Source organism: Nothobranchius furzeri, chromosome 6, assembly GCF_043380555.1.
Source record: "Nothobranchius furzeri strain GRZ-AD chromosome 6, NfurGRZ-RIMD1, whole genome shotgun sequence".
Classification (NCBI taxonomy): domain Eukaryota; kingdom Metazoa; phylum Chordata; class Actinopteri; order Cyprinodontiformes; family Nothobranchiidae; genus Nothobranchius; species Nothobranchius furzeri.
In genome coordinates this window covers 63,819,146-63,842,442 of record NC_091746.1, presented here as the reverse complement: position 1 = coordinate 63,842,442, position 23,297 = coordinate 63,819,146, and the positions used below count along the sequence as shown (strand labels likewise).

The window sequence follows — 23,297 nt, the reverse complement described above, 5'->3', positions numbered from 1 at the left end:
CATACAACCAAAGACTTACAAAAATGCATGCCGTACACCCACTCATGCTCCCCATACATACCCTATTCACTTTGGTCCCGGTACTGTTGCACATGGGGTACAACCATCACCGGTTACCAGAGTTTGACCCTTTCTGCTGGGGTGCCGATGAGCAGGCTCCCCCGCCCAACGCCGAGCACAGCAACCCACCACCCCAGACCCCAACCAGACGGCCAGATCTCCCTCCTAGTCTCCAGCCCCAGGAAGCCAAGCAACAACAGAGGTGTGCTAAGACCCCTAGTCTCCCTCCGCCTGCTCCATTATAGTGTTGTGTGTTGATGAGGTGTATTCCATGGCTGTGGTGAACGGGCAGTGCAGGCATTGTCTGGCCTATGCCAGCGGATGCCACCGCACCACCCCACTTGCACCCACAGCCCTCGGTGTCTAAGTGCAGTTTAAAATTGGAAGTGGGCACCGGCACTGGAGGCTGAGAAATCCCCCTGCCAAATGCCGTTGAGTGTGCTCACTCCCAAGGCCCTAAGTGTGTGTTTGCGTGGAATGTCGTCGGTGGAAGTGTATAAGGTGCAAATAAAATTGGGAGGCAGGTTGCCACAGGAATGCGGAAATGGGGTCCATACCCACACTCCCTGACTTGTCCACCCCCCAAGGTCCTATGTGTATGTTTGTGTGATGATGTGAGGGAGCAGAAGGAGAGAAATATGCGGGGATGGGGAGGAATGGCTGGTTGGGCTTAGCCCTCCAGGGAGCCAGCTCCCCCACTGGCCCCAATAGGCACCTCCGTTGTCAAATTGCCACCAAGGGCATGGGGACCCCAGCCCATCCTGCCAGGGCCCAAAGCAGCAGCATTACAGAGCCCCACGGAGTCCGAGGGCACCAACCCAGCCCGACCCCAGCAGAAAATCTATGTCCATCCCTGCATTTGCACAACTTCCAGAATATATAAGACATAGGACATCCAGGTAAGGTTGGGTCCTCCCCCTCCTGGACCTCCCCCTCCCCTGTGATGGAACAGCAGAGGAGCCAAGGTCTACATGAGGCCCCTGAACCCGGGCCAGGCACTGCTGCATGTTCCTGCCTTCTTCCCGGCAGCATACATGTCAGGACCCAACCCCCAAGGCCCCGCCCAGATCCCCACACGGGGCCGGCCACCCCCACACCCCGGGCCCCCATCCAGACCCGCCCAGGGGCAATGCAGCCGCCAGGCAGTGACCCATGGCAGGGATAAGTCTGATGAAGCAGAGAGTGGCACAACATGACATCACTTCTTTGACTGGATAACAGAAACATAATTTTAATACTGACTCAGTTTGCTCTGCATGCAACATGTTTTATCTCCACAAATAACACAAGCCTGGAGGAGCGTTTCTGTGTGGTGGACTTGCTAATGCTAACGGTTAGCTTCTACTAGCTGAGACGTTCTCAGCTGTTTCCTGGATGCTAATCCAACAACAGCCTTCCTTGTCGTGAGCCAAGATGGGTGAATCCATGAATATTCAGTGGCAGTGTGACGTAAATCTGTCAGGATTTTCAAATCCTAGAGTTTCATCATCTTTTTTCTGTCAGAAGCTACTGCAGGAGATAAGTGTAGGAGACTATTTTCATGTTCAGCCTGCATGTTAAAGTCAGAGTGACAATTATAATCAGAAATAATAATAATAATAAAAACTTTTTTTTTCAGAGTTCCACATCTTTAAACTATAGTTAAAAAAAAAAAAACTTAAAGCAATAAAGCTAGTGGCTGACCTGATAAAATATTAAGGCAAACAGAGAATTTTTTAAACATACCCCTTATTGTGAAAAAATACTCAAAATTTACTTCTAATGAAACCACAGTCATTTCAGAGTTCAGAGAGGCAACAATGCTTTTTCCTTCGATTTAAGAATGAAAGTTGAATTTTTAGGCATTTATTTACATTTATGTAATTTATCTGTCATTATTAAATTAAATTCCATCATGTGCTTCACTGTTTTGTTTAACCTGAGTAATAATTTGAAGTATTTATGGTTTTACTTCAATTTTGCATTCCTGTTTCTGTTATAGGTCTGTAGATAGATAGATAGATAGATAGATAGATAGATAGATAGATAGATAGATAGATAGATAGATAGATAGATAAATGATAAATGACCCACACTTGTATAGCGCCTCTCAGAGTAAGGACTCCAAAGCGCTTTACACTACAGAGTATCATTCATCCATTCACACACACATTCACACACTGGTAGTGATGAGCTGCAATGTAGCCACAGCTGCCCTGGGGCGCGCTGACAGAGGCAAGGCTGCCGAGCACCACCAGCAGGCAAGGTGGGTTAAGTGTCTTTCCCAAGGACACAACAGCAGAATTCTCTGTCCGGAGCCAGGATCGAACCTGCAACCTTCCGATTACTGGACAACCCGCTCAACCTGTTGAGCTAAGATAGATAGATAGATAGATAGATAGATAGATAGATAGATAGATAGATAGATAGATAGATAGATAGATAGATAGATAGATAGATAGATAGATAGATAGATAGATAGATAGATAGATAGATAGATAGATAGATAGATAGATAGATAGATAGATAGATAGATAGATAGATAGATAGATAGATAGATAGATAGATAGATAGATAGATAGATAGATAGATACAAAACTCATGTTTTTGAGTTTCTTGTCTCCCTTGTGTCAGCATCACCTTGTGATTCGGGGCTTGTCATGCTCTCATTGTTGGTTTATTTTTAGTTTCTGCAGCGCTCCGTCTTTGTCGTGTTGTGTCCGTTGGTCCCTCTGAAATCCTCCTCCGTCACGGTGTCACAACTGACAGAAGAGAATAACATGCTCCTCAGCCTTCAAGCCCCTGCAGACAGCACCTGAGGGACGTTTCAGTTGTCAGGCGCACGTTCCACTTCTTTTCCACTGCCACGCTGGAAACTATTTTCCATTTGTTAAAGTGATGAAACTGTTTCCCCCTTGAAGCAGCAGATTGTGAGTGATGAGCAGGGTGTGTTATGCCTCAGACTCTAGCTCCAATCCAAACAAACTCAGTTTGGATGATGGTCATGTTTTCATTTTTATTACATCGATTGTATTTTGAGTGTTTGCAGTTAAGTTTATACATGGACCAGCTCTATCCCATTGGAAATTTAAAGTTGCTGCCTGATCGTGAGTTTCATTGTATTCTGAGTCTTTTTCCTCCAGTTTATTCTCATTATCCTCTATTTTTATGTAGCTAAACACCTTTTTCTGGCTTTCATTCAGTAATCACCTGTCCCTGCACACACTCAAGGGTTTCATTCCATTTTGTTACTTTTTGTTGATTGCCTGCTGCTCTAGTTGTTCCTCACATATGATTTAGTAGTTGTTTATTTTCCTGAGCCAGTATGTGCTGGCATGACCCTTCACAGGGTAAATGAAATGCCACCCAGCTCCCATCGCCCCCTGTGGCCAGAATATTCCACTTGCAACTTTAGACTGGCGAGCCACTCCGCTGGGAGTCTGCTACAGTTTGCTTCTAGCACATTTCCTGCATGTTTTAAATCATGAACACAGCTGATTTGTTTAATTTAGTGATGAATCACTCCTGTAGACACCAATGAAGGTTGAGGAGAAACTTCAGCTGTTAGATAAAGGTGTTAAAAAGACGAACGGACAGCGGAACGGAAGTTTTGCTTTTGGTTCTACAAACAGACACTAGGAGGTGCTAAAAGCAAACCAAAATTGCCTAGTTCCCCTTTAAAGTTTGTATTTTGGGTCCTTACCACACAAAACCAAGAACAATTAACTATTTATTGTTAAAAGGAAAAAAGAAATAAAAGCAGTAACAAATTTTCTTTACTTCATATTTTCAGCTTTAGAAACAACTTCATATTGAGCCACTTTAGGAGCTTTTTGTTTAGCTTTTCTTTTTCATTTCGGTGCTTCACTAAGGCCCGGTTTGCACTACAGGATTTTTAAATAGTTGGACAATTTTCAAAGCATGAGAGATCACACACGTGGTGACAAAATAAATCACAGATATACGTGTTTGGGTTCTACGGTGTGTAGCAACACAGCAAATACTACTCACTAACCACTTTCACTTTCGTGAAATCAGGGTAAACACACATGGCAGAGGAGAATCATGCTTCACTCTTCCGTCACCTCGCTTTCTGATTGGCTACACGTCATATTCAACAAGCAGTATCCTCCTTTGTCTTTACAAAATGGACCAAGACAATCCAATCAATTTTTATGACCCTGATTTAGGATTGGAGAAGGTTGCAATCTCTTTCTGACCAAAGCGCTCTTAATACACCACACACAGTAGGACTTTCTGATAAGATTATAATTAGAATCACTACAGTAATCTTTGGCCTCCTGAGACCTGAAATTGTATTTGGTGTGATTTAAAAGTAAAAATAAATAAATACATTATTTTGAAAACAATTTGCATTAAAAAGAAAGAGCTAAATGTTACACTTAAAGAAAATATCAAGTGTCTCTAAATAATAAAAAAGGTCTCAGTTGAATATTTGAATATTGTAAAGCAAGAACTCAATGTCCACATATGAGGACACGGTCTTAGGAGGTTGAGATTGTCGGAAAGGGAGGATAAGATCAGGTCAAACATTTGCATGATCATCCTGCCGTGTGAACCAAATTTTAGGGATACCCATGATGACCGTAATGGCTCTAAAGATAGTCTTATCAGATTATCCCACTAGGTGACGGAAGCTCGCAGCACACTCCTCCTCCACCATGGTGGTTTACTTCAAAGTCACGTCTGGTCGTGCGAGATTTCCTACCTGTGCGTCAGAGGTGGAAAGAGTACTAAAATTTCCTACTTAAGTACGAGTACCAATACTTTGATAATTTTTTACTCAATTACAAGTAAAAGTACTTGCCTAAATTTTTACTCAAGTAAAAGTAAAAAGTATCGTAGACAAAATGTACTCAAAGTAAAAGTTACTTAGTTACATTTTTGTCTGCGTAAGGATGGCTACATCTAAGTAGTGCTAAATCACAACGCCAGTTCACAATTCGCTCGTGTGTGCACGCACATACACACACACACACACACACACACTCAAACACGCACAGCTTGAAGGAAGGATTTCTATCCAATCAGTGAGAACAGGGCGTGCACATTGATTGGACGAGGTTTTCCTAGGATGGTAGGTTTCAATTGTGATTAAAATTATTCTTTATTTTGAGAAAAAATAATTTTTTAAGATGCCATCAGCATGTGAGGTATCTCAATGTTTTCATGACAAAACTCTACTTTACCTCCACATTACAGTTCCTTTATTCGTGTCCATCCTAGAGCTCCTCTCTGACCTTCATGCTTATTTAGAGCAGCTGATTTTTAAAGGTAGCAGAGTTCATCCTTGGTTGTGGGTTCACTCACTCATTTAACCCTTCACCACTGAAATCAGTTTGTTCATTCCAATCCTCCTAAATAATCCTCCAATCGTCCAGCTGGAATCCTTTAGGGTCCCGTAACGTCCATCCTGTCAGAACAGGCCTTGGGAGCCCAGGTGTTACTAGAACTAATGGTGTCTCCTCACCAGCGTGAGCCTCCAAACTGTGAAGGTTGGTCTCCAAACATGAACTTTAAATTCATGCATTTATCTCCTCTTGTAACTCTTGAACATGTTTTAAAAGGCTTGTATCATGATAAGTTACACCTCCCAGACTAAAGATAAGATAAAACATTATCGTAGAAACTACTGAGACGTCATTATTTATGAAATATAAGTTATTTTCCTGAGCCATTACTTCAGCCAAGATATAAGATGCACGGATTTGATGAAACCACGCTGTCTCATGCTGTTCTACATGTGTAACACACACACACACACGCACGCACATGCACACGCAAGCACGCGCGCGCACACACACACACACACACACACACACACACACACACACACACACACACACAGCAGCAGCAGCATGTTAGAATCATGTGAATGACTAATTTAACTACATTGAACTGCTTTAGTAATAATTTAATCTCTTATTCTGGAGTAAAATAAAGAAACAAGCTAAATCATCACATATCTGTGGCATCAAGAAGCATCTTCTGAGTTCAAACACAGGGATGGAGCACAATGTTTACACCTGAACAGCATCAGGATTTTTGAACTCACAGAGACCTGCAGGTCTTCTGTTTTATAAGCAGAGCACTGATAATCCGCTTGTTATGAGCGCTAAACGTTATTTTGCCGCTGCCGTGCGGAGCGGCAGGGAAACACATTTCAAACACGGAACCGAGTCCGGCTACCAAACCGAGCAGATTTCTGATGACGTCACACCGGTGCGCGAAGGTGCGGGATCCAACCCACAGGAGAGGAGGGAGAGAGGAGGTTAACAGCGAGTTGAGGAACTGAACTGACGTCTTTGAGCTAAAGTGTACACCCCCACACCCCCCACGGTTTAGACGTGGCGCTCATTCAGGTGTCTATTTCCATTCCGACACTGCTACACGTAATATTTTTAATTTATTAAGCCTATAATTTATTTTTACTCAGTAACGGATATGATTTAAAATGTAGCGAATTACAATTCTTATTTAAAAACTTACTCAAGTAAAAGTAAAAGTACAGCTTTTAAAAACGACTTAAAAAGTATAAATATACAAAAAAGCTACTCAATTACAGTAACGTGAGTAAATGTAATTCGTTACTTTCCACCTCTGCTGTGCGTGAATGTTCTTCAGTGAAATAGGTTTGTGTGTAGTGTGTGTCTTTTTGCTGAGTTGCTGCACACCACACACTGTAGGACCAAAACTGCTGTATCCATGATTTTCTATGCGTCTGGTCTCTCTTTCTTCAAAAGTTTGTCCACAATTTCAAAATTTGAACCGGGCCATAGATTACAGGACTAAAAAGGACAAAAAGTGTTAAACTTATAACTTGCTAGAATAATTTTGCAGTATCTAAATGGCATGGGTTCAGTTCAGAGCACAAGTTGTAATACCAATAAGGTGAAACGAAAAGCGAAAGTGCACCTGCACTGGTTCCAAAGACGGGCGGCCGTCAGCCTCCTCAGGCAGCTTTTACCTGGAAACGCAGCAAGAAGCTGGAAGCAGCGTTGCCTTCTGGTTGTTCCTCCCCTTTCAGATGTGATCATCTATTTCTAATGGATACGGTTCAGCTATAATTATTATGTTCATATTAAAAAGAGATTTAATGGTGACACAGCTAGACTCTATTTCACTGTTATTTAAACTTTCTTATAAGAAAATAAACAAACTGTGAATTAATATTCACTATATACCATTTGGAAAGTCTATGGTCTAGTCCAGGCGTGGGGAACCCTGGTCCTCGAGGGCCGGTATCCTGCATGTCTTTGCTCCAACACTTCTGATTCAGTGGTTGATTCACCTGTGCAGCAGCTCATCAGGCTCTGCAGAAGCCTGTTGATCACCTGCTGATTGAAATCAGGTGTGTTGAAGCAGGTTTGCAATAAAATATGCTGGACAGCGGCCCTCGATGGGCCAGGGTTCCCCACCCCTGGTCTAGTCACAATATTTGAACCAGTTTGAGTTAATCTTTGCTGCCCTCTGCTGGCTGACAGCAGAACTCCAACAACCGGGACAGAATATATTATAATTTAACAGTGAAATAATTATTTCTGTCTTTTTACAGTTCAAATACATGTTTTATGTTCATTAAAGCTAATATTCAATAATGACACAATGCCGCTGTTGTAACTGAACTGTAAATAGAAGACACGTTTCTACAGAAGCCCTGAAAAGGCAACAGCAAAAAATATTTTTGTACTGGTATTTTCCTGAATATATCCATCCATCCATTTTTCAGCCGCTTATCCGGAGTCGGGTCATTGGGGCAGCAGCCTAAGCAGAGAGGTCCAGACTTCCCTCTGCTCAGCTACTTGGGCCAGCTCCTCCGGGGGCAACCCAAGGTGTTCCCTGGCCAGCCAAAAGACACACGAGTCGAACGGTCGAACACCTTTTCTAAATCCACAAAACACGTGTAGACTGGTTGGGCAAACCCACGCGCTCTCCAGGATCCCCCTAAGGGTATAGAGCTGGCCCAGTGTTCCACAGCCAGGACGAAAACCACATTGTTCCTCCTGAATCTGAGGTTGGACAATTCGCTGTTATAACACACTCTACGGTTCCCCTTTTTAAATAGGGGGACCACCACTCCAGTCTGCCAATCCAGTGGAACTGCCCCCGATGTCCGTGCGATACTGCTGAGTCGTCTCAACCAACACAGCCCAACAACGTCCAGAGACTTAAGGAACTCTGGGTGGATCTTATCCATTAGAGGAGTTTTTGACCACCTCAGTGACCTTGGCCCCAGAGACGGGAGAGTCCAACTCAAAGTCCCCAGACTTCGCTTCCTCGCTGGAGGACGTGCTGGTGGGATTGAGGATGTCTTCGAAATATTCTGTCTATGCACCGATCCGCATCGTCCCGAGTAGAGGTCAGCAGCACACTGCCCCAATTAAACCGTGTTGGCAATGGCAGCGCACTGTTTTTCCCTCCTGAGATGCCGGATGGTGGACCAGAATTTCCTTGAAGCCGTGCAGAAGACTTGCTTCATGGTCTCACTGAACTCCTACAGGTTTTTGCATCCGCGACCACCCGAGCTGCATTCCGCTTAAACTGCCGGCACCCTTCAACTGCCTCTGGGTCCCACAGGGCTAAAAGTCCCGATAGGACTCTTTCTCCAGCTTGGCAGTATCCCTAACCACCAGTGTCCACCGGCGGGTTCGAGGGTTGCCACCACGACAGGTATTGTGGAACCTGCTGCCACAGCTCCTGCCAGCTGCCTCGACAATGGAAGCATGGAACATGGCCCACTCCAACTCACTGTCCCCCGCTTCCCACCAGGCCCTCACTATATGTTTAGGCCTGCCTGGTCTGACCGGCTTCCTCCCCTATCATTGAAGCCAACTCACCACCGGGTAGTGATCAGCTGACAGCTCCGCCCCTCGCTTCACCAGAGCGTTCAAGACATGCAGCCGCAGATCAGATGAAACAACAACAAAGTTGATCATCCATATTTTTATGTTTGTTTTGTTTTCTCTGCTGTAATTCAATCCCTTATGTTTTCAGAATGTAATTTAAAAAGCTCGTAAGACCAATTTCACCGATGATGAACATAAAACAGATGATAAAAACTGATCACTCCACATAGTAAATTATTTTGTATAAATTACAAAATGACAATTTATATTGACAATGAACTAAAGTGCATCACATGATGTTTACCAAAATGTCAGCTCTCTGCAGAACGTTTCCATGACTCCATTGAAACAGGAGCTGTGCTCGCTGCTCCAGTTCTGTCTAATTCTTTTGAATGCATGACAACTTTTTATGATTAATGACTCTTTTGGGATCATGGTGTGCACGTACGTGCACATGTGTGATGCTCTGAGATGGCCGGTCATGATCAAGAGGCTCATAATCCGATCATGTGGGTTAGTGTACCAATGGAACCTGATCAGCTGTATTTACTGATCCAAAATAAGCGTCTTTATGATTTGTGTGTGTGTGTGTGTGTGTGTGTGTGTGTGTGTGTGTGTGTGTGTGTGTGTGTGCGTGCGTGCGTGCGTGCGTGCGTGCGTGTGCGTGCGTGCGTGTGTGTGCGTGCGTGTGTGTGTGCATGTGTGTGTGTGCGTGCGTGTGTGTGCGTGCGTGTGTTTCAGTCAAACTCACAAAAAGACGGAAGTTCTCTCTCCATGATTTGGGTCAAAAATGAGTTGTTGTGGCCCGGCTCCTGATTTCTGGCTCCGGTCCTGGTGCACAAAAAAAGGGGCCTTTACAGAGCGCCTTCTTTTAAAATGCAGAGGGTGGAGAGGGTGGAGGTGGGGCTTGAACATACATAAGAGGGAATGACAGTCGACCCTGTCCAATTTGGCACGACATCACCAATTTGCTTTTGCTGAACCTACGCGAGGCAGCTGATTGGATCTTTTCACTCATTTAGAACCTTCTTCCTCTCTTGGTGCTTGTTAAAAATAATCCTTTTGGCTCTAACATCTTTGGAAGACAAACAACAGATTGGTGATGAACGCGGACAGGTTGCTCAGAACTGAGGCTTTGTTCTGGATGTCGGACATAGATAACGTGACTGATGGCCAGCCCCGTGACCTGGTTCTGCAACCCGTTTGGGACTACCTCCATCAGAACCACCATGACTTGCTGAGGAGCCCTCTCTTCCCTGTGGTCCTCTCAGTCACCACCTACTTCCTTCTGGTTGGTGTTTACACCACACTGGACCTGCTGGCTCCCACCTGGCCCCGCATAAACCATTACCGGCTGCATCCAGACAAACCCGTCACCTGGCCGAACATCTGGAACACCCTGGGTGTCACTATCTACAACCACCTGTTTTTCATCTTTCCTGCTGCCGTTGCTCAGTGGCTGTGGAGGCCGCCGACCCCTCTGCCCCCTGAAGCACCCACCCTCTGGAGCTTCTTCCTGGGCATCCTGGGCTGCATGGTTGTCTTTGACTTTCAGTACTACCTGTGGCACCTGCTGCACCACCGGGTTCCCTGGCTGTACCGCACCTTCCACGCCGTGCACCACCAGTACAACCAGCCTTTTAGCCTGGTCACCCAGCACTTGTCAGGCTGGGAGCTGTTCTGCGTGGGATTTTGGGCCACAGTGGACCCCATCCTGCTACAATGCCACAGCCTCACAACGTGGGGCTTCATGGTCTTCAATGTGTACGTTTCCACTGAGGACCACTGTGGCTACGACTTCCCATGGGCCACGCACAAACTAGTGCCCTTTGGCCTTTGGGGTGGTGCCCCTAAGCACGATGCTCACCACCAGCGTCCTGGGACTAACTTTGCCCCGTTCTTCTCTCACTGGGACCAGCTGGGAGGAACCCACACCGTACCAACTCCCACCAGCCACGAATCAGACGAACCAGAGGAGAAAGAGGAGACTGAAGACTGAAGAGCCTGAAAACGCCTCTGCCTTCACATTTCTTCTCTTTCTCTCTGACAAACCGGTTCCTACTTTACAGTTTTTTTCCTTTTAATCTTCAAACTTATTAGGCCCGAGCAGCGAAAGCGCTGCGAAGGCCTCTTGTTTTTGCTCTGATTATTATTATTTTTTGTTATTCCGTGCCCCCTTTGAACAGCTTTTTGGGGACCTTAACATACCCCAAAACTCACAATATTTTGCACACTTGTCAGGCCTGGTGAAAAATTTGATATTTTAAAGGTCCCAAAAAAATCGCAAAGAAAATGGCTGAACAGCGCCCCCTACAAAGTGAAAAAAACCCCTCTCCATAAAGCTTAGTTTATCGTACAGTTATGAAATTTGGTACACTTGTAGTACTCAACAGTCCGCACAGAAAAGTCTCTTGCAACCATGGTCAATATCAAACAGGAAGTCGGCCATTTTGGGTTGAAATGGCGATTTTTTGCCGTTTTTGCCGTTTTTAGGGTCCGTTTCTGATTGGATTGCTCGATCATTTTTCGCACGATCGTCTCAAAAATTGTGTAAAATTGCTCAGAAGGGATGGGCGAACAAAATGAGATAAGGATTCTGAGTTTTCGTATATGTTGAAGGGGCGGAGCCAGGCCTCGAAGTTTGACTACTCGCCAAAAATATTTAAATTGCTATAACTTCATAACTGAATGGAATAGAGTTACCAAACTTTCTGTGGTCATTCGTCATCCACCCACAAAGTAAATTGAAAGGTCGGATGATGACATCACACAAGCCCCGCCCCCTCAGGACCAAAAAGATCAAGTTTTACTGTGAAAGGTCCCAAATTGCCCCATTTCACTTAATCACCACAAATTTGTAGCTGGTAACTCAAGACAAGTGGGGGTTGCTTGGCGTCACTTTATGGGAGTTTTCGGCAGAGGGCGGGGCTGTGGTGGCGCGGCGAATTCAGGCGTACCGCCTTGGCCTTACGTTTGCCTCCCATTTCGTCATTTCCAAAGATATCGTCACGAAACTTCTTGTGAGTGATCCTAGTCCGGCCCCCCAAAAGATCTGATGTGAACATCTGGTGGGCGTGGCCTATTTTCTGAAATAGCGCCCCCTAGGACCATTAAAACTATTAGCCCCAAGCCATGCTTTGACTGAGGATTACGAAATTTGGTACACTAATGTGGTGTCTCAGGACCTACAAAAAAGTCTCTTGGAGTCAAGTTCAAAGTCGCACAGGAAGTCGGCCATTTTGGATCAAGTACGCGATTTAGTGGTTTTCGCACACGTTGTTTGGAGAGTGATGCTCCGTCGCCCTTTTCACCAATCTCCTTCAAACTTCTGCTATATACCCTTAAGACATAGGGGAAAAAATTCAACCGTCGGATTTTTCAAAAGTTGAAAGGTGTGGGCGTGGCTAAGCCTCAAACTTTGACCTGTCGCCACGCTACTCTTTTTTTCACAGCTCCCTACTGGACTCCTTTTACCCAATCACCAGGATTCTGTGGCAAACAGCAGTAGACAAGTTGAGGTTACTTGGTCTCCAGTACTGGCAGGTTTTGAAAAAAGGCGGGGCTTTGGGACCATGGCGAAAATCGCCATCACGCCATGGAAATACGTTTGTCTCTCATTTCTTCAGTTATCGTGATATTGCTACGAAACTTCTGGTGAGTGATCCTAGTCTGAGCTCCAAGAGAAATAGACAGCTGAATTTTGTGGGCGTGGCCTATGTTTTGAAATAGCGCCCCCTAGGACCATTTAAACTATTAGCCCCAAGCCATGCTTTGACTGAGGATTACGAAATTTGGTACACTAATGTGGTGTCTCAGGACCTACAAAAAAGTCTCTTGGAGTCAAGTTCAAAGTCGCACAGGAAGTCGGCCATTTTGGATCAAGTACGCGATTTAGTGGTTTTCGCACACGTTGTTTGGAGAGTGATGCTCCGTCGCCCTTTTCACCAATCTCCTTCAAACTTCTGCTATATACCCTTAAGACATAGGGGAAAAAATTTAACCGTCGGATTTTTCAAAAGTTGAAAGGTGTGGGCGTGGCTAAGCCTCAAACTTTGACCTGTCGCCACGCTACTCTTTTTTTCACAGCTCCCTACTGGACTCCTTTTACCCAATCACCAGGATTCTGTGGCAAACAGCAGTAGACAAGTTGAGGTTACTTGGTCTCCAGTACTGGCAGGTTTTGAAAAAAGGCGGGGCTTTGGGACCATGGCGAAAATCGCCATCACGCCATGGAAATACGTTTGTCTCATTTCTTCAGTTATCGTGATATTGCTACGAAACTTCTGGTGAGTGATCCTAGTCTGAGCTCCAAGAGAAATAGACAGCTGAAGTTTGTGGGCGTGGCCTATATTCTTAAATAGCGCCCCCTAGAGCCATTAAAACTTTCAGCCCCAAGCCATGCTTTGACTGAGGATTACGAAATTTGGTACACTAATGTGGGGTCTCAGGACCTACAAAAAAGTCTCTTGGAGCCAAGCGTAAAGTCGCACAGGAAGTCGGCCATTTTGGTGCAAGTACGTGATTTAGTGGTTTTCGCACACATTGTTTGGAGAGTGATGCTCCGTCGCCCTTTTCACCAATCACCTTCAAACTTCTGCAATACACTCTTAAGACATAGGGGAAAAAATTCAACCGTCGGATTTTTCAAAAGTTGAAAGGTGTGGGCGTGGCTAAGCCTCAAACGTTGACCTTTCGCCATTACTTTACTTGACTTAATAACTCCCATGTGCATGATCAGATCTTTTTCGAACTTTGTCTGTGTGATCATTGACCATATCTGTAAACAATGACAATGTGGACAGCTGACATCACCTAAGCCCCGCCCCCTGACTACAGGAATTTATTTTTTATGCTGAAATGCCCATATTTGTCCCCTCTAATTTAGTCAACATGACCCTAAGGTCATGCACTGTCTTCATGATGCTGTAATGACCATTCAGATCTGATAGCTTTCCAGAAAGGGAGGGGCTTTGATGCCATGGCGAATTCTGGCGTAACGCCGTAATCTTAATATTCAATTTAATGGTGAGCTCAGAGGGGATGCTGAGTCAGGGTGAGGTGCAGACTAGGAGGCCATTCGCGGTTTCTGGTGTCGGGGTGGTTGACGTTTCTGTTCTGTCAGACGTGCACTGGTGCGACGGCAGACCGGAGCGGCGCGGAGCTGCGAGGGCCGAACGACGCTGCTTGCAGCTTTAATTATTATTATTATCATTATACTAACTCACCCTTCTCTCCTGACTGGTACGTTTTTTTAAAAACCGTTCCACACACCAGTTTATGTGTAGATGATCCTGTACTGCTTCACATTCATCTCTGATTCTTAGAGACTTCTCACCGTTTGGGTGTTGATGTTATGTGTGCTGCCTTCATGGTGTTCTCAGGTATGTTTCCACACGTGTGTGAGATATTTTCAGCAGCAATACCTTGAAAAATAAGAGTGGAACAACAAAAACATCGATTGGAGATTTGCGTGATTAAATGTCACCGAGCGGCTCTGACTATTTGCTGGCGGTGTGTGGTGTGATGTGATTACACACACGGCGTGGATGTTCTTCCTCTCTCTCCCTCCTCAGTGCTGACCCTTTCACTCATGAATGGTGGTCTTTTAGCTGCATCCCAGCGTCATGCGTGGCCGCAATACTAATCCATCATTCTATCTTGGAGACAAATTCTCTGAATGGAACAGTTAACTGAGCTCCTGAAGAACATCGTTGAAATGTAAAAATCTTCAACTGGTGAAATGCGTTTTGATCGTTCTTAGATGGTTTTCACAGCTCCAAACATTGTTTTATTCATTATCTCATTCAGTATTTTTATTTCTTTATTAATTTCCTCATTTACACATTTCCTCTCCTGAGGGCTTTCCTCAAACATAACATCGAAAAAAATTGTTACTCATCTAAACCAGCAGAGGTCACTCTTTGACCAAATATAACAACATCAGCAAGGCCTCAAATCTTAGATTCAAACATAGTCTGTGGTTAAAAAAAGAGTTATAATGGTCTCATTCGGTCATGCGGGGTTAAAATGACTCATAGGACATAAATGGACTCATAACTTATCCAAACACCGGAGATCTCTGTGACTTCTCTATGTGTTTGGTTTTATTTACCATGCAACAGAGATGGTTCAGAACTGGTTTAACACGTTTCTGTTATAAAACAAAATTGTTGAAACAAGTCTTGCCTTTACAGAAATAATAAGTGAAATATCTCCATGCATCTCCAAAAGCAAAGTCATTTGGGGTGGACTTTTTCCCTACGTTTGTATAGAGCACCAAAAGTAAATCAGTACAATTAAATAAAAACTGGTTTGTTACATTTAGCTTTAACAAACCTATAAGGTGAGGCTGACAGAAAAAACAGAATTTTTTTTTATTATAATCAGCCCCTTTTGAGTTTTTCGTGCAAGCTGAGCATGAAAATAGTTTCCTACACCGATCTCCTGCATTAGCTTCTGATGGAAAATAGATGGTGAAAATCCTCACAGATCTACGTCACACTGTGAATTAACATACACAGACTCACCCATCTTGACTCATCCGCTTTGTCCATGTGGGGTCACAGGGGGGGGGGGGGGGGGGGGGGGGGGGCTGGTGCCTATCTCCAGCAGTTAACGGGCAAGTAGGCGGGGTACACCTTGGGCAGAGAGCCAGTCCATCACAGGGCAACACAGAGACACACAGGACGAACAATCATGCACACACACCCTCACACCTAAGGACAATTTAGAAAGACCAATTAACCTAACAGTCATGTTTTTGGACTGTGGGAGGAAGCCGGAGTACCCGGAGAGAACCCATGCATGCACAGGGAGAACATGCAAACTCCATGCAGAAAGATCCCAGGCCGGGAATCGAACCAGGACCTTCTCGCTGCAAGGCAACAGCTCCAACCACTGCGCAGCTAAATTTCAGTTAGTTTAAGCTAACCATTAGTGTTAGCACTACCACCTCACAGCAGAAGCCCCTCAAGCGTTGCTGTTACCCAATCTGGGGTGAGGTTTCCAGATATCAGGAAGTAAAACACCAAGATCCGTAGACATGAAAACGTAGACGCCCCTTTGGGCGCTGGAGAGCGTGACAGCATTGCCGCCACATTGGGTGGGTCTCCTCACTCTCCAAACCCAAATGGAGTCAACGATGAGTGAGCAACTATACCCGTTTGTTTTACAGCTTATGGTGCAACAACCAGTGCACTATTGAAAACAGATCATGTGGGACTTTTCTGACACTTTTCTACCTGTTGGGATTTCATATTAAAATATTTTTTTATTTATTTTATGTAATAATATTTATATTTTAACTATCATGTCATATCATGTGTCAGATTTTATGAAAAAGCATAATAAAATGTGTTTTTAGCTTGTTAAACACATTCCTCAGTAGAAATAAATGCACTGGAGGCAAATGGAGACCCATCCAAGGTGGTGGCCGGCTACTACGCCAGCACCAGTCTATGGGGCACCTGCGTGTACGTCTGAGGCTAATTCTGAAGCTCAGCTGTGCTGTTGCAGGTCTGCTTTGTGCCCTGAATACTGCCTGCCAGGCATTCATTCCCAGTAGAGACCACTGCAAACGTATCGATGAAACCAGTAATCCACTCTTTTAAATACATATTTAGATATTTATGTAAAGTTAGGACTCAGTTTACATTTAAATGTTTAATGCAGAATCAGTTTGCTGTGTGGTTATTAAAGAACCAATCAAGTTGGATCTGAATGTTGAGGTGAGGAGCTGAACGGTGGCAGTTTGTAGCACTGTTGCCTCCCAGCATGTAGGTTGCTGGTTTGATTCCCACCTATGCAGCCTTCTATGCCTTTAGGTATGTTAGGTTGATTGGAGACATAAACTGTTCCTAAGTGTGTGTGTGTGTGTGTGTGTGTGTGTGTGTGTGTGTGTGTGTGTGTGTGTGTGTGTGTGTGTGTGTGTGTGTGTGTGTGTGTGTGTGTGTGTGTGTGTGTGTGTGTGACTGGTTGTTTGTCTCCCTGTGATGGACTGGAGACCTGTCCGGGGTGTCCACATGACTACTGCGCTGCACAACCAGTAGGTATTTGTACAGCAGAGTATTCAGATTACAGATGGCTGGACAGAACTGTTGGCTGTTCTGCATGTTAATAGGTACATTGTAGTTCGAAACAATGCATTTAGCTAACATGCAAAATCAGACTGTCTTAAATAGGAAGCTAACAAGAGCAGGGAAGGAGATCCCCTATTTAACGACCCAGAGTCCCTTTGATGGTTAAACTGTGAATCTGTTTAAACATTTACCAATGTTCCTGGGTTCTTTCTACACAAAGTAATAAATGATTCAAGGCAAACCGACTCACACACATCCTTACAACCAGAGACAAACGGGATCAAATGCAACACGTATAGCTATATCTAGTTGTGGTACTTTGTCTAATCGGTGCCCCAACTTGCCCCATTTCCAGACAGCGGTCTGGTTCTGTGAGTTTAGTGTGGCCTCGAGCGGCTGAACTTGTGGAAAGGTGGTTGAACTTGCTGCTCTAATGAATCCACCTTTTGTTTTTGGTTTATTCTTGCAGTAGTTTACCCAACGTTGACAAATGAATGAATGATCACATTACTGAGAGTTTTGAGGTGACTGTAAATTTAGTGTCACTGAGTTCTAGCATTCACACCACTTGCACTGTGCATGTGTGCAAACAAAATGTATTCACTTTAGGGTTGCATGTCAGTGCAGTTGGTTTCACAGTTACCACAAGCAAGAAGGTCGCAGGTCATCTCAGATCAGCAGGTATAGGAGTCTGCAATCTGCAACCTCTTTACTCCATTAATCCAACTCTACACGCTGTGGTGCTGATCCATTTTTAGGTTCATGTTTTGAACATATTTTTAGGAGAACAGATGTATCCCCATAAGATATAATTTTTCATTGTTTCCGACCCTGGTACCAGAGATCCTCTATCCGGCATGTTTCAAGAGTTTTCTCACCTCCGACAGACAGGATTTTAGCAAGTGGGTGATTAATACGACTTCTGCAGTGCTCGAAGACTTGCTGAAATGTTGAGTCAATAGCTGAATTAGGTGTGTTGGGGCAGGAAAACAACAGAAGCATGCTGGATGGGAGATCTTGAAGACCAAGGTTGGACAGCACTGGAATTATCACAATTTTCGTGGCCCATGAGGAAAATGAACCTGCCATTTTAAAACGTTTGGACACCCCTCATATAGGCACTGGGGTAAGTGTTTATTTTTTTTGTTTTTTTGCATACAAATACCTGGTTAATACTGAAATAAGGTATTTTAACGACACAAGTAGAAATACTGTCTTTGATAATAAATAAAAATATCCAACTAACTGGCCTATTTTATGACATAATTTATTGTATCTCGACCGGAAAAGGGTGGCTTGCCAACTCCGGGTCGGGAGAGAGGTCCTACCTCAAGTGGAAGAGTTTAAGTATCTCGGGGTCTTGTTCACGAGTGAGGGTAGGAGGGATCGGGAGATCGACAGGCGGATTGGTTCAGCATCTGCAGTGATGCGGACGCTGAGTCGATCTGTCGTGGTGAAGAGGGAGCTGAGCCAGAAAGCCAGGCTCTCGATTTACCGGTCGATCTACGTCCCAATCCTCACCTATGGTCATGAGCTTTGGGTAACGACCGACAGAACGAGATTGCGGATACAAGCGGCCGAAAAGAGTTTCCTCCGTAGGGTGGCCGGGCTCAGCCTTAGAGATAGGTTGAGGAGCTCGGACATTCGGGATGGACGCGGAGTAGAACCGCTGCTCCTCCGGATCGAAAGGAGTCAGTTGAGGTGGTCTGGGGAGGTGTTTCGGGCATGTCATGACGGCAGGAGGCCCCCGGGTCGACCCAGGACACGTTGGAGAGGTTACATCTCCAATCTGGTCCGGGAATGCCTTGGGGTCCTGCCGGAGGAGCTGGTGGAGGTGGCCGGGGAGAGGACGGTCTGGAGCTCCCTAGTTGGTATGCTGCCCCCGCGACCCGGACCCGGATAAGCGGAGGAAGACGACAACATTTATTATATCCCTTAATTTTTTGAAGTAGGAGACTTTCACAAATGCGTTAAGGCCTTGTATGCATGTTTAAGTATTTCACTTAGATTAATGATTAAAACATCAAAAACATTTGTTTTTTTCAGCTGACCCTTAAAGGAACTTAGCAAAAACAAAAAAAAAAGAGTTTCTCGTGCGCACAAGATAAAGATATTAAGAAAACATCTACCTCAAGCTCACAAAAAATGTTCTAATGGGCACAAGATAATATGCAGTGTGCATGACAAACCTTTTTTTTTAACTAATGTCGCTTTAGGGTTTTTTCTTTGTCCTCGTGAACGTGCCAGTAAAACTGGGGCTGCCATGGCTGAACGGTTCGATGAGCGGTCGGTCACAATACTGACCCGTCCCGTGCATCATTAGGCACATCTAACGGGACAAGCCAAAAATAAAACATTAATTTGCATCGGTGGGCCCTAGGTTTAGACACACAGAGCTGTTGTGTTCATCACAGACATAAAAGAGGAAGAGGCAAAAGTACAAATAATCACGTTCTGTTCCATTCACGTAGCTGACTGTGTGTGTGTGTGTGTGTGTGATGTAATGAGACTAAAACGAGCATCACGAGGTGTTGCCTCTCTTTCTGGTTAGTTCACATCTTCTTTGAGTCATCAGTGTTGGTGTGTTTCTGTCTTTAGTTGTTTTGTAGATATTGTGATTCATCAAACTCCTCCAACCCCAGACTGTTTCCCAGTGTAAACATGTTTCACAGCGTTGCCAGAAAACAATAACCAAATGACTTTTGTCTCTTTCACGCTGCGTTAACTCAGGTTTGTTTGACAAAAGCCGTGTCTGTGCAACAAGATCAGGGCGTGGAGTTGCACTAAGAGTCGTAAAAGAAAGTATTTGAGTGTGACAGTAGAGAAAAGGTAAATCGACACTCCACAACAATCATTCACCTCGTTAAACCGCCTCCAGCAATGTCACCACCTGTTATTACAGACAGCCATGGGGGGGGGGGGGGGGGGGGGTAAAGACGCACTCAGGCACAGTTTACAAAATAAAGACCACAAGTTGTTCACACTGGTCAAACTAGCTTTGTGATTCATTCTATTATTATTATCATTAATAATAAATACAGGCCATTTTATGTTGGGATCAACTAAAAATAAACTGTAGCTAGCTCACCTGTGACGAATTTCAAAGTGTTTGAAAAAGGCAGCAAATGGTAAAGGGATTGTATTTGATAAAAGCACCTTTGAGTCCTAGAAACCCCCCCCCCCCCCCCCCCCCCCCCCCAAGGTGCTTTACAACACATTCAGTCATCCATTCATTCACACCCTGGTGGTGATGAGCTACAATGGAGCCGCAGCTGCCCTGGGGAACTGACAGGCGAGGCTGCCGACCACCACCATCAGGCGTGGTGGACTACGCGTCTTGCCCAAGGACACAACAGCAGCATTCTCTGGTGGATCCAGGATCGATCCTACAACCCTTCGGGTCCTGGACCACCCGCTCTCCCTCCTGAGCTGCTTGCAAAGTGAATATGTACAACAGGGCTGTGATAAAACCTTGAAACCAAGATGTTCATCTCGAACGTTGAGGTGCTGCATGCAGGTGAAATGTGTTCAGACAGAAACCTGCTGGACGAAAACTTTCTGAGCTCATCCCCCAAAACGTGCCTCATCACGCTCGGAACAGCCGCTTGTGACTCGATCTGTAACCAGCTCCACCCCGATCCCAAACTTCTAGTTAAGGTTTTAAATAAACACCCAAATGCCTAAAACATCTCCAGACGCCAATGCCACGCATTCCAACAATTCTTCACATTTTAAAACGACAGCGACCGGAACATCACGTCCATCTCCAGACAACCGAGGGTCACCAGATGTGACAAATGACGCAATGAGTTTCACAGAAACTGTATATTTCCGTTTCGATTTATTTAGGGAAATATGTAACAGCATCATTTTCCTACTAAAAATATTTATATACACATCTAGCTGAAGAGATTTAAAATGAAACTATAAACAGTAAAATACAAAACGCGCGCATAAAAAAATAAATAATGTGTCTCACAACAGTTTGTCTTCCTCGGTTAATCACATCATGCTGCTTTCACTCGTCACCAAATGCAGTAAATAAACCAGCTACATTGAAAAAAGCACAACATTCAGAAGTTCTCTGTGTTTTTACAGATTAGGACATAAAATCAAACTATTCACATTTTAGCAAGCAGCAGCTCGTATGGTGAGCTGCATGGAAGTGCAGTCGGTTCTCTCTATGGCTTTCTGCTGAGGTCATGTGACGGTGTCCGCCACAACCGCTCAGCCGTCTCAGTGCATCCAGATAAACATCTCTAACAGCTGCTGGTCTGCGTCGTCCCTGATTCAGACACATACGACTTGCTCTTCTTGGAGTATTTCATGGAGCTGAAGGAAACCCTCATCCTCTCCACGGTCCTGCTGCTCCTGCACAGCAGAGTGTTCTTTACGTGCTCCCTAAAATCCTCCGACACAAAGTAGTAGACGAACGGGTCCAGGAAGCTGTTGAGACTCGCCAGACACAAAGTGGAGATGTAAAAGCCGTACGTCTCGTCTATCACGCTTGATTCCAGTTCTTTACTGGACAGCAGGGCGTAATGCACCACCAGCATGATGTTGCTGGGGATGAAACACACCAGGAAGATCACCAGGACGGTCACAATCAACACCACGGCTTTCTTTCGGTTTTTTGATGAGTTTTCCTCCGCGCTTTCCCTCAGAGTTTTCAGCAACAGGAAGTACGCCACAATGATTACGACGCAAGGAATGAAGAAGGCAACTGTACCCATGAAGAGAAAATAGCCAATTGGAAATCTGATGTATTCAAATGGATTTTCACTGTTGGCTGTTTTGACGTTTACATCATGGCAGGTGGTTATGTTGGGGGTACTGAGCTTGGCAGTGTGATCATACAGAAACAGAGGAGTACTGCTGAGCCAGATGAAAGCCCAGATGGCCAAACTGACACCGATGGCAATTTTATTATTCTTCCTCTGAAGGGACATGGGGTGTGCCACGACCCAGTACCGCTGAATGCTGAGGCAGGTGATGAACAGGATGGAGCAGTACATGTTCCCATAGAAAAAGCTCACTAGGACTTTGCACAAAGGCTCCCCGTAGGTCCAGTTGTTGCCATTGATGTGGTATGCGATTTTCAAAGGGAGCCAAATGACAAAAAGTAGGTCGGCCAGAGCCAGGTTGGCCATGTAGATAGACGAAGGGTGCTTCTTCTTGGTCCTGAACAGGAACACCCACACGGCCATTCCGTTCGCAGGAAGTCCCACCGCAAACACGATGATGTAAACGGCCGGGAAGAAGGTGGTGGTAAGTCTGCTCTTTAGTACAGCTTGTGCTTCCTTACCGATCTCAACTGAATTTGAGTTGTTGTGGATTGGCTGCCCCAAAAAACTCCGACCTGCAAAACAGAATAACACAAATTAGGCTGAAAACAGTCAAGCAATGAGCAGATTATAATCTGATTTATGTTTGAGAGCACAATACGCCCATAAGTATTCGGGCTGGGATTGTAAGTGGTGCACACTAAAAAGTTGGAACATTTGAGCCTGAAAGGGTCATTTTTTCCTAATCCGTGTTCCAGCCAAGCGCACAGTAATAGGTAAGTGAGTAAAGACTTTTGTGGTTGTCGCAAGTTTCTAGATTTAAATTACAAGGTGCTTGATAAGCACAAGAAAAACATGAAAGACCTGATCAGGCGCTGAGATTTTCTTACAATAAAACTTTTATCAGGGAGTTTCAGAAAACCTTCAAATCCCAACTAGGGCAACATACACCAATCTTTTATAACCTTACTTAATATAATTAATTTAAAACGACGCTGTGAGTGTAGGGGCCTCCTGTTATTTGACCCTGGTTATAAATTCACCATAATCTATAAGGCAGTGTGTTTTTTTTTTACTTTGACAGTTTAAAAGGTTGATTATCACCTTTACCTTTTGATCGGACTAAACGTCCCGCGAGCCTTTATCTCAGAGACAACCAGGAGACAACCCAGCAAACGAAAACTTTTGTTCTTACCTCCTCCTCCTACTCTTGAGGCACTTGAGGCAGAAAACCAGCAAACAAACACCAGAAGCGACAAAATCAGCTTAAAATCCATTTTTGAGTTTGTCTTCTCGGTTCTTCTCACCGTGGTCTAACAGAAACTCCGTAAATCACCTAAAAACCATCCAGACGTTAAGACACGCCCCGAGACTACCTGTCCGTGTTCCCGTGTGCGTGCTTACGTCACCAGTTCAGTTCCGGTTTGCTCTAGTTTTCCTCTCAGGTTTCTATTGAGCTTCAGTAAAACACAAACGGTGGCAGAGTTGGGCTGTCAGAGTTGGGCTGATTTCTTTTCTTTGTTTTTGTA

At 44.7% G+C, this 23,297-nt stretch overlaps 2 protein-coding genes across 2 annotated transcripts; one reads left to right on the top strand and one right to left on the bottom strand.

The window, feature by feature from the left end:
- The first annotated feature begins 10,008 nt into the window (after positions 1-10,008).
- Positions 10,009-14,107, top strand: ch25hl2 (cholesterol 25-hydroxylase like 2). Its single transcript, XM_015943180.3, has one exon. It carries the CDS (start codon positions 10,009-10,011, stop codon positions 10,903-10,905), a length of 897 nt encoding a protein of 298 aa, XP_015798666.1. The 3' UTR covers positions 10,906-14,107.
- Positions 14,108-21,017: 6,910 nt separating this feature from the next.
- Positions 21,018-23,156, bottom strand: LOC107374834 (proteinase-activated receptor 2). The gene is made up of 2 exons (XM_015943113.3): positions 22,964-23,156; positions 21,018-22,343 (listed from the first exon to the last, which is right to left on the bottom strand). Exons 1-2 carry the CDS (start codon positions 23,043-23,045, stop codon positions 21,244-21,246), a joined length of 1,182 nt encoding a protein of 393 aa, XP_015798599.3. The 5' UTR covers positions 23,046-23,156; the 3' UTR covers positions 21,018-21,243.
- Between the last annotated feature and the right edge of the window lie 141 nt (positions 23,157-23,297).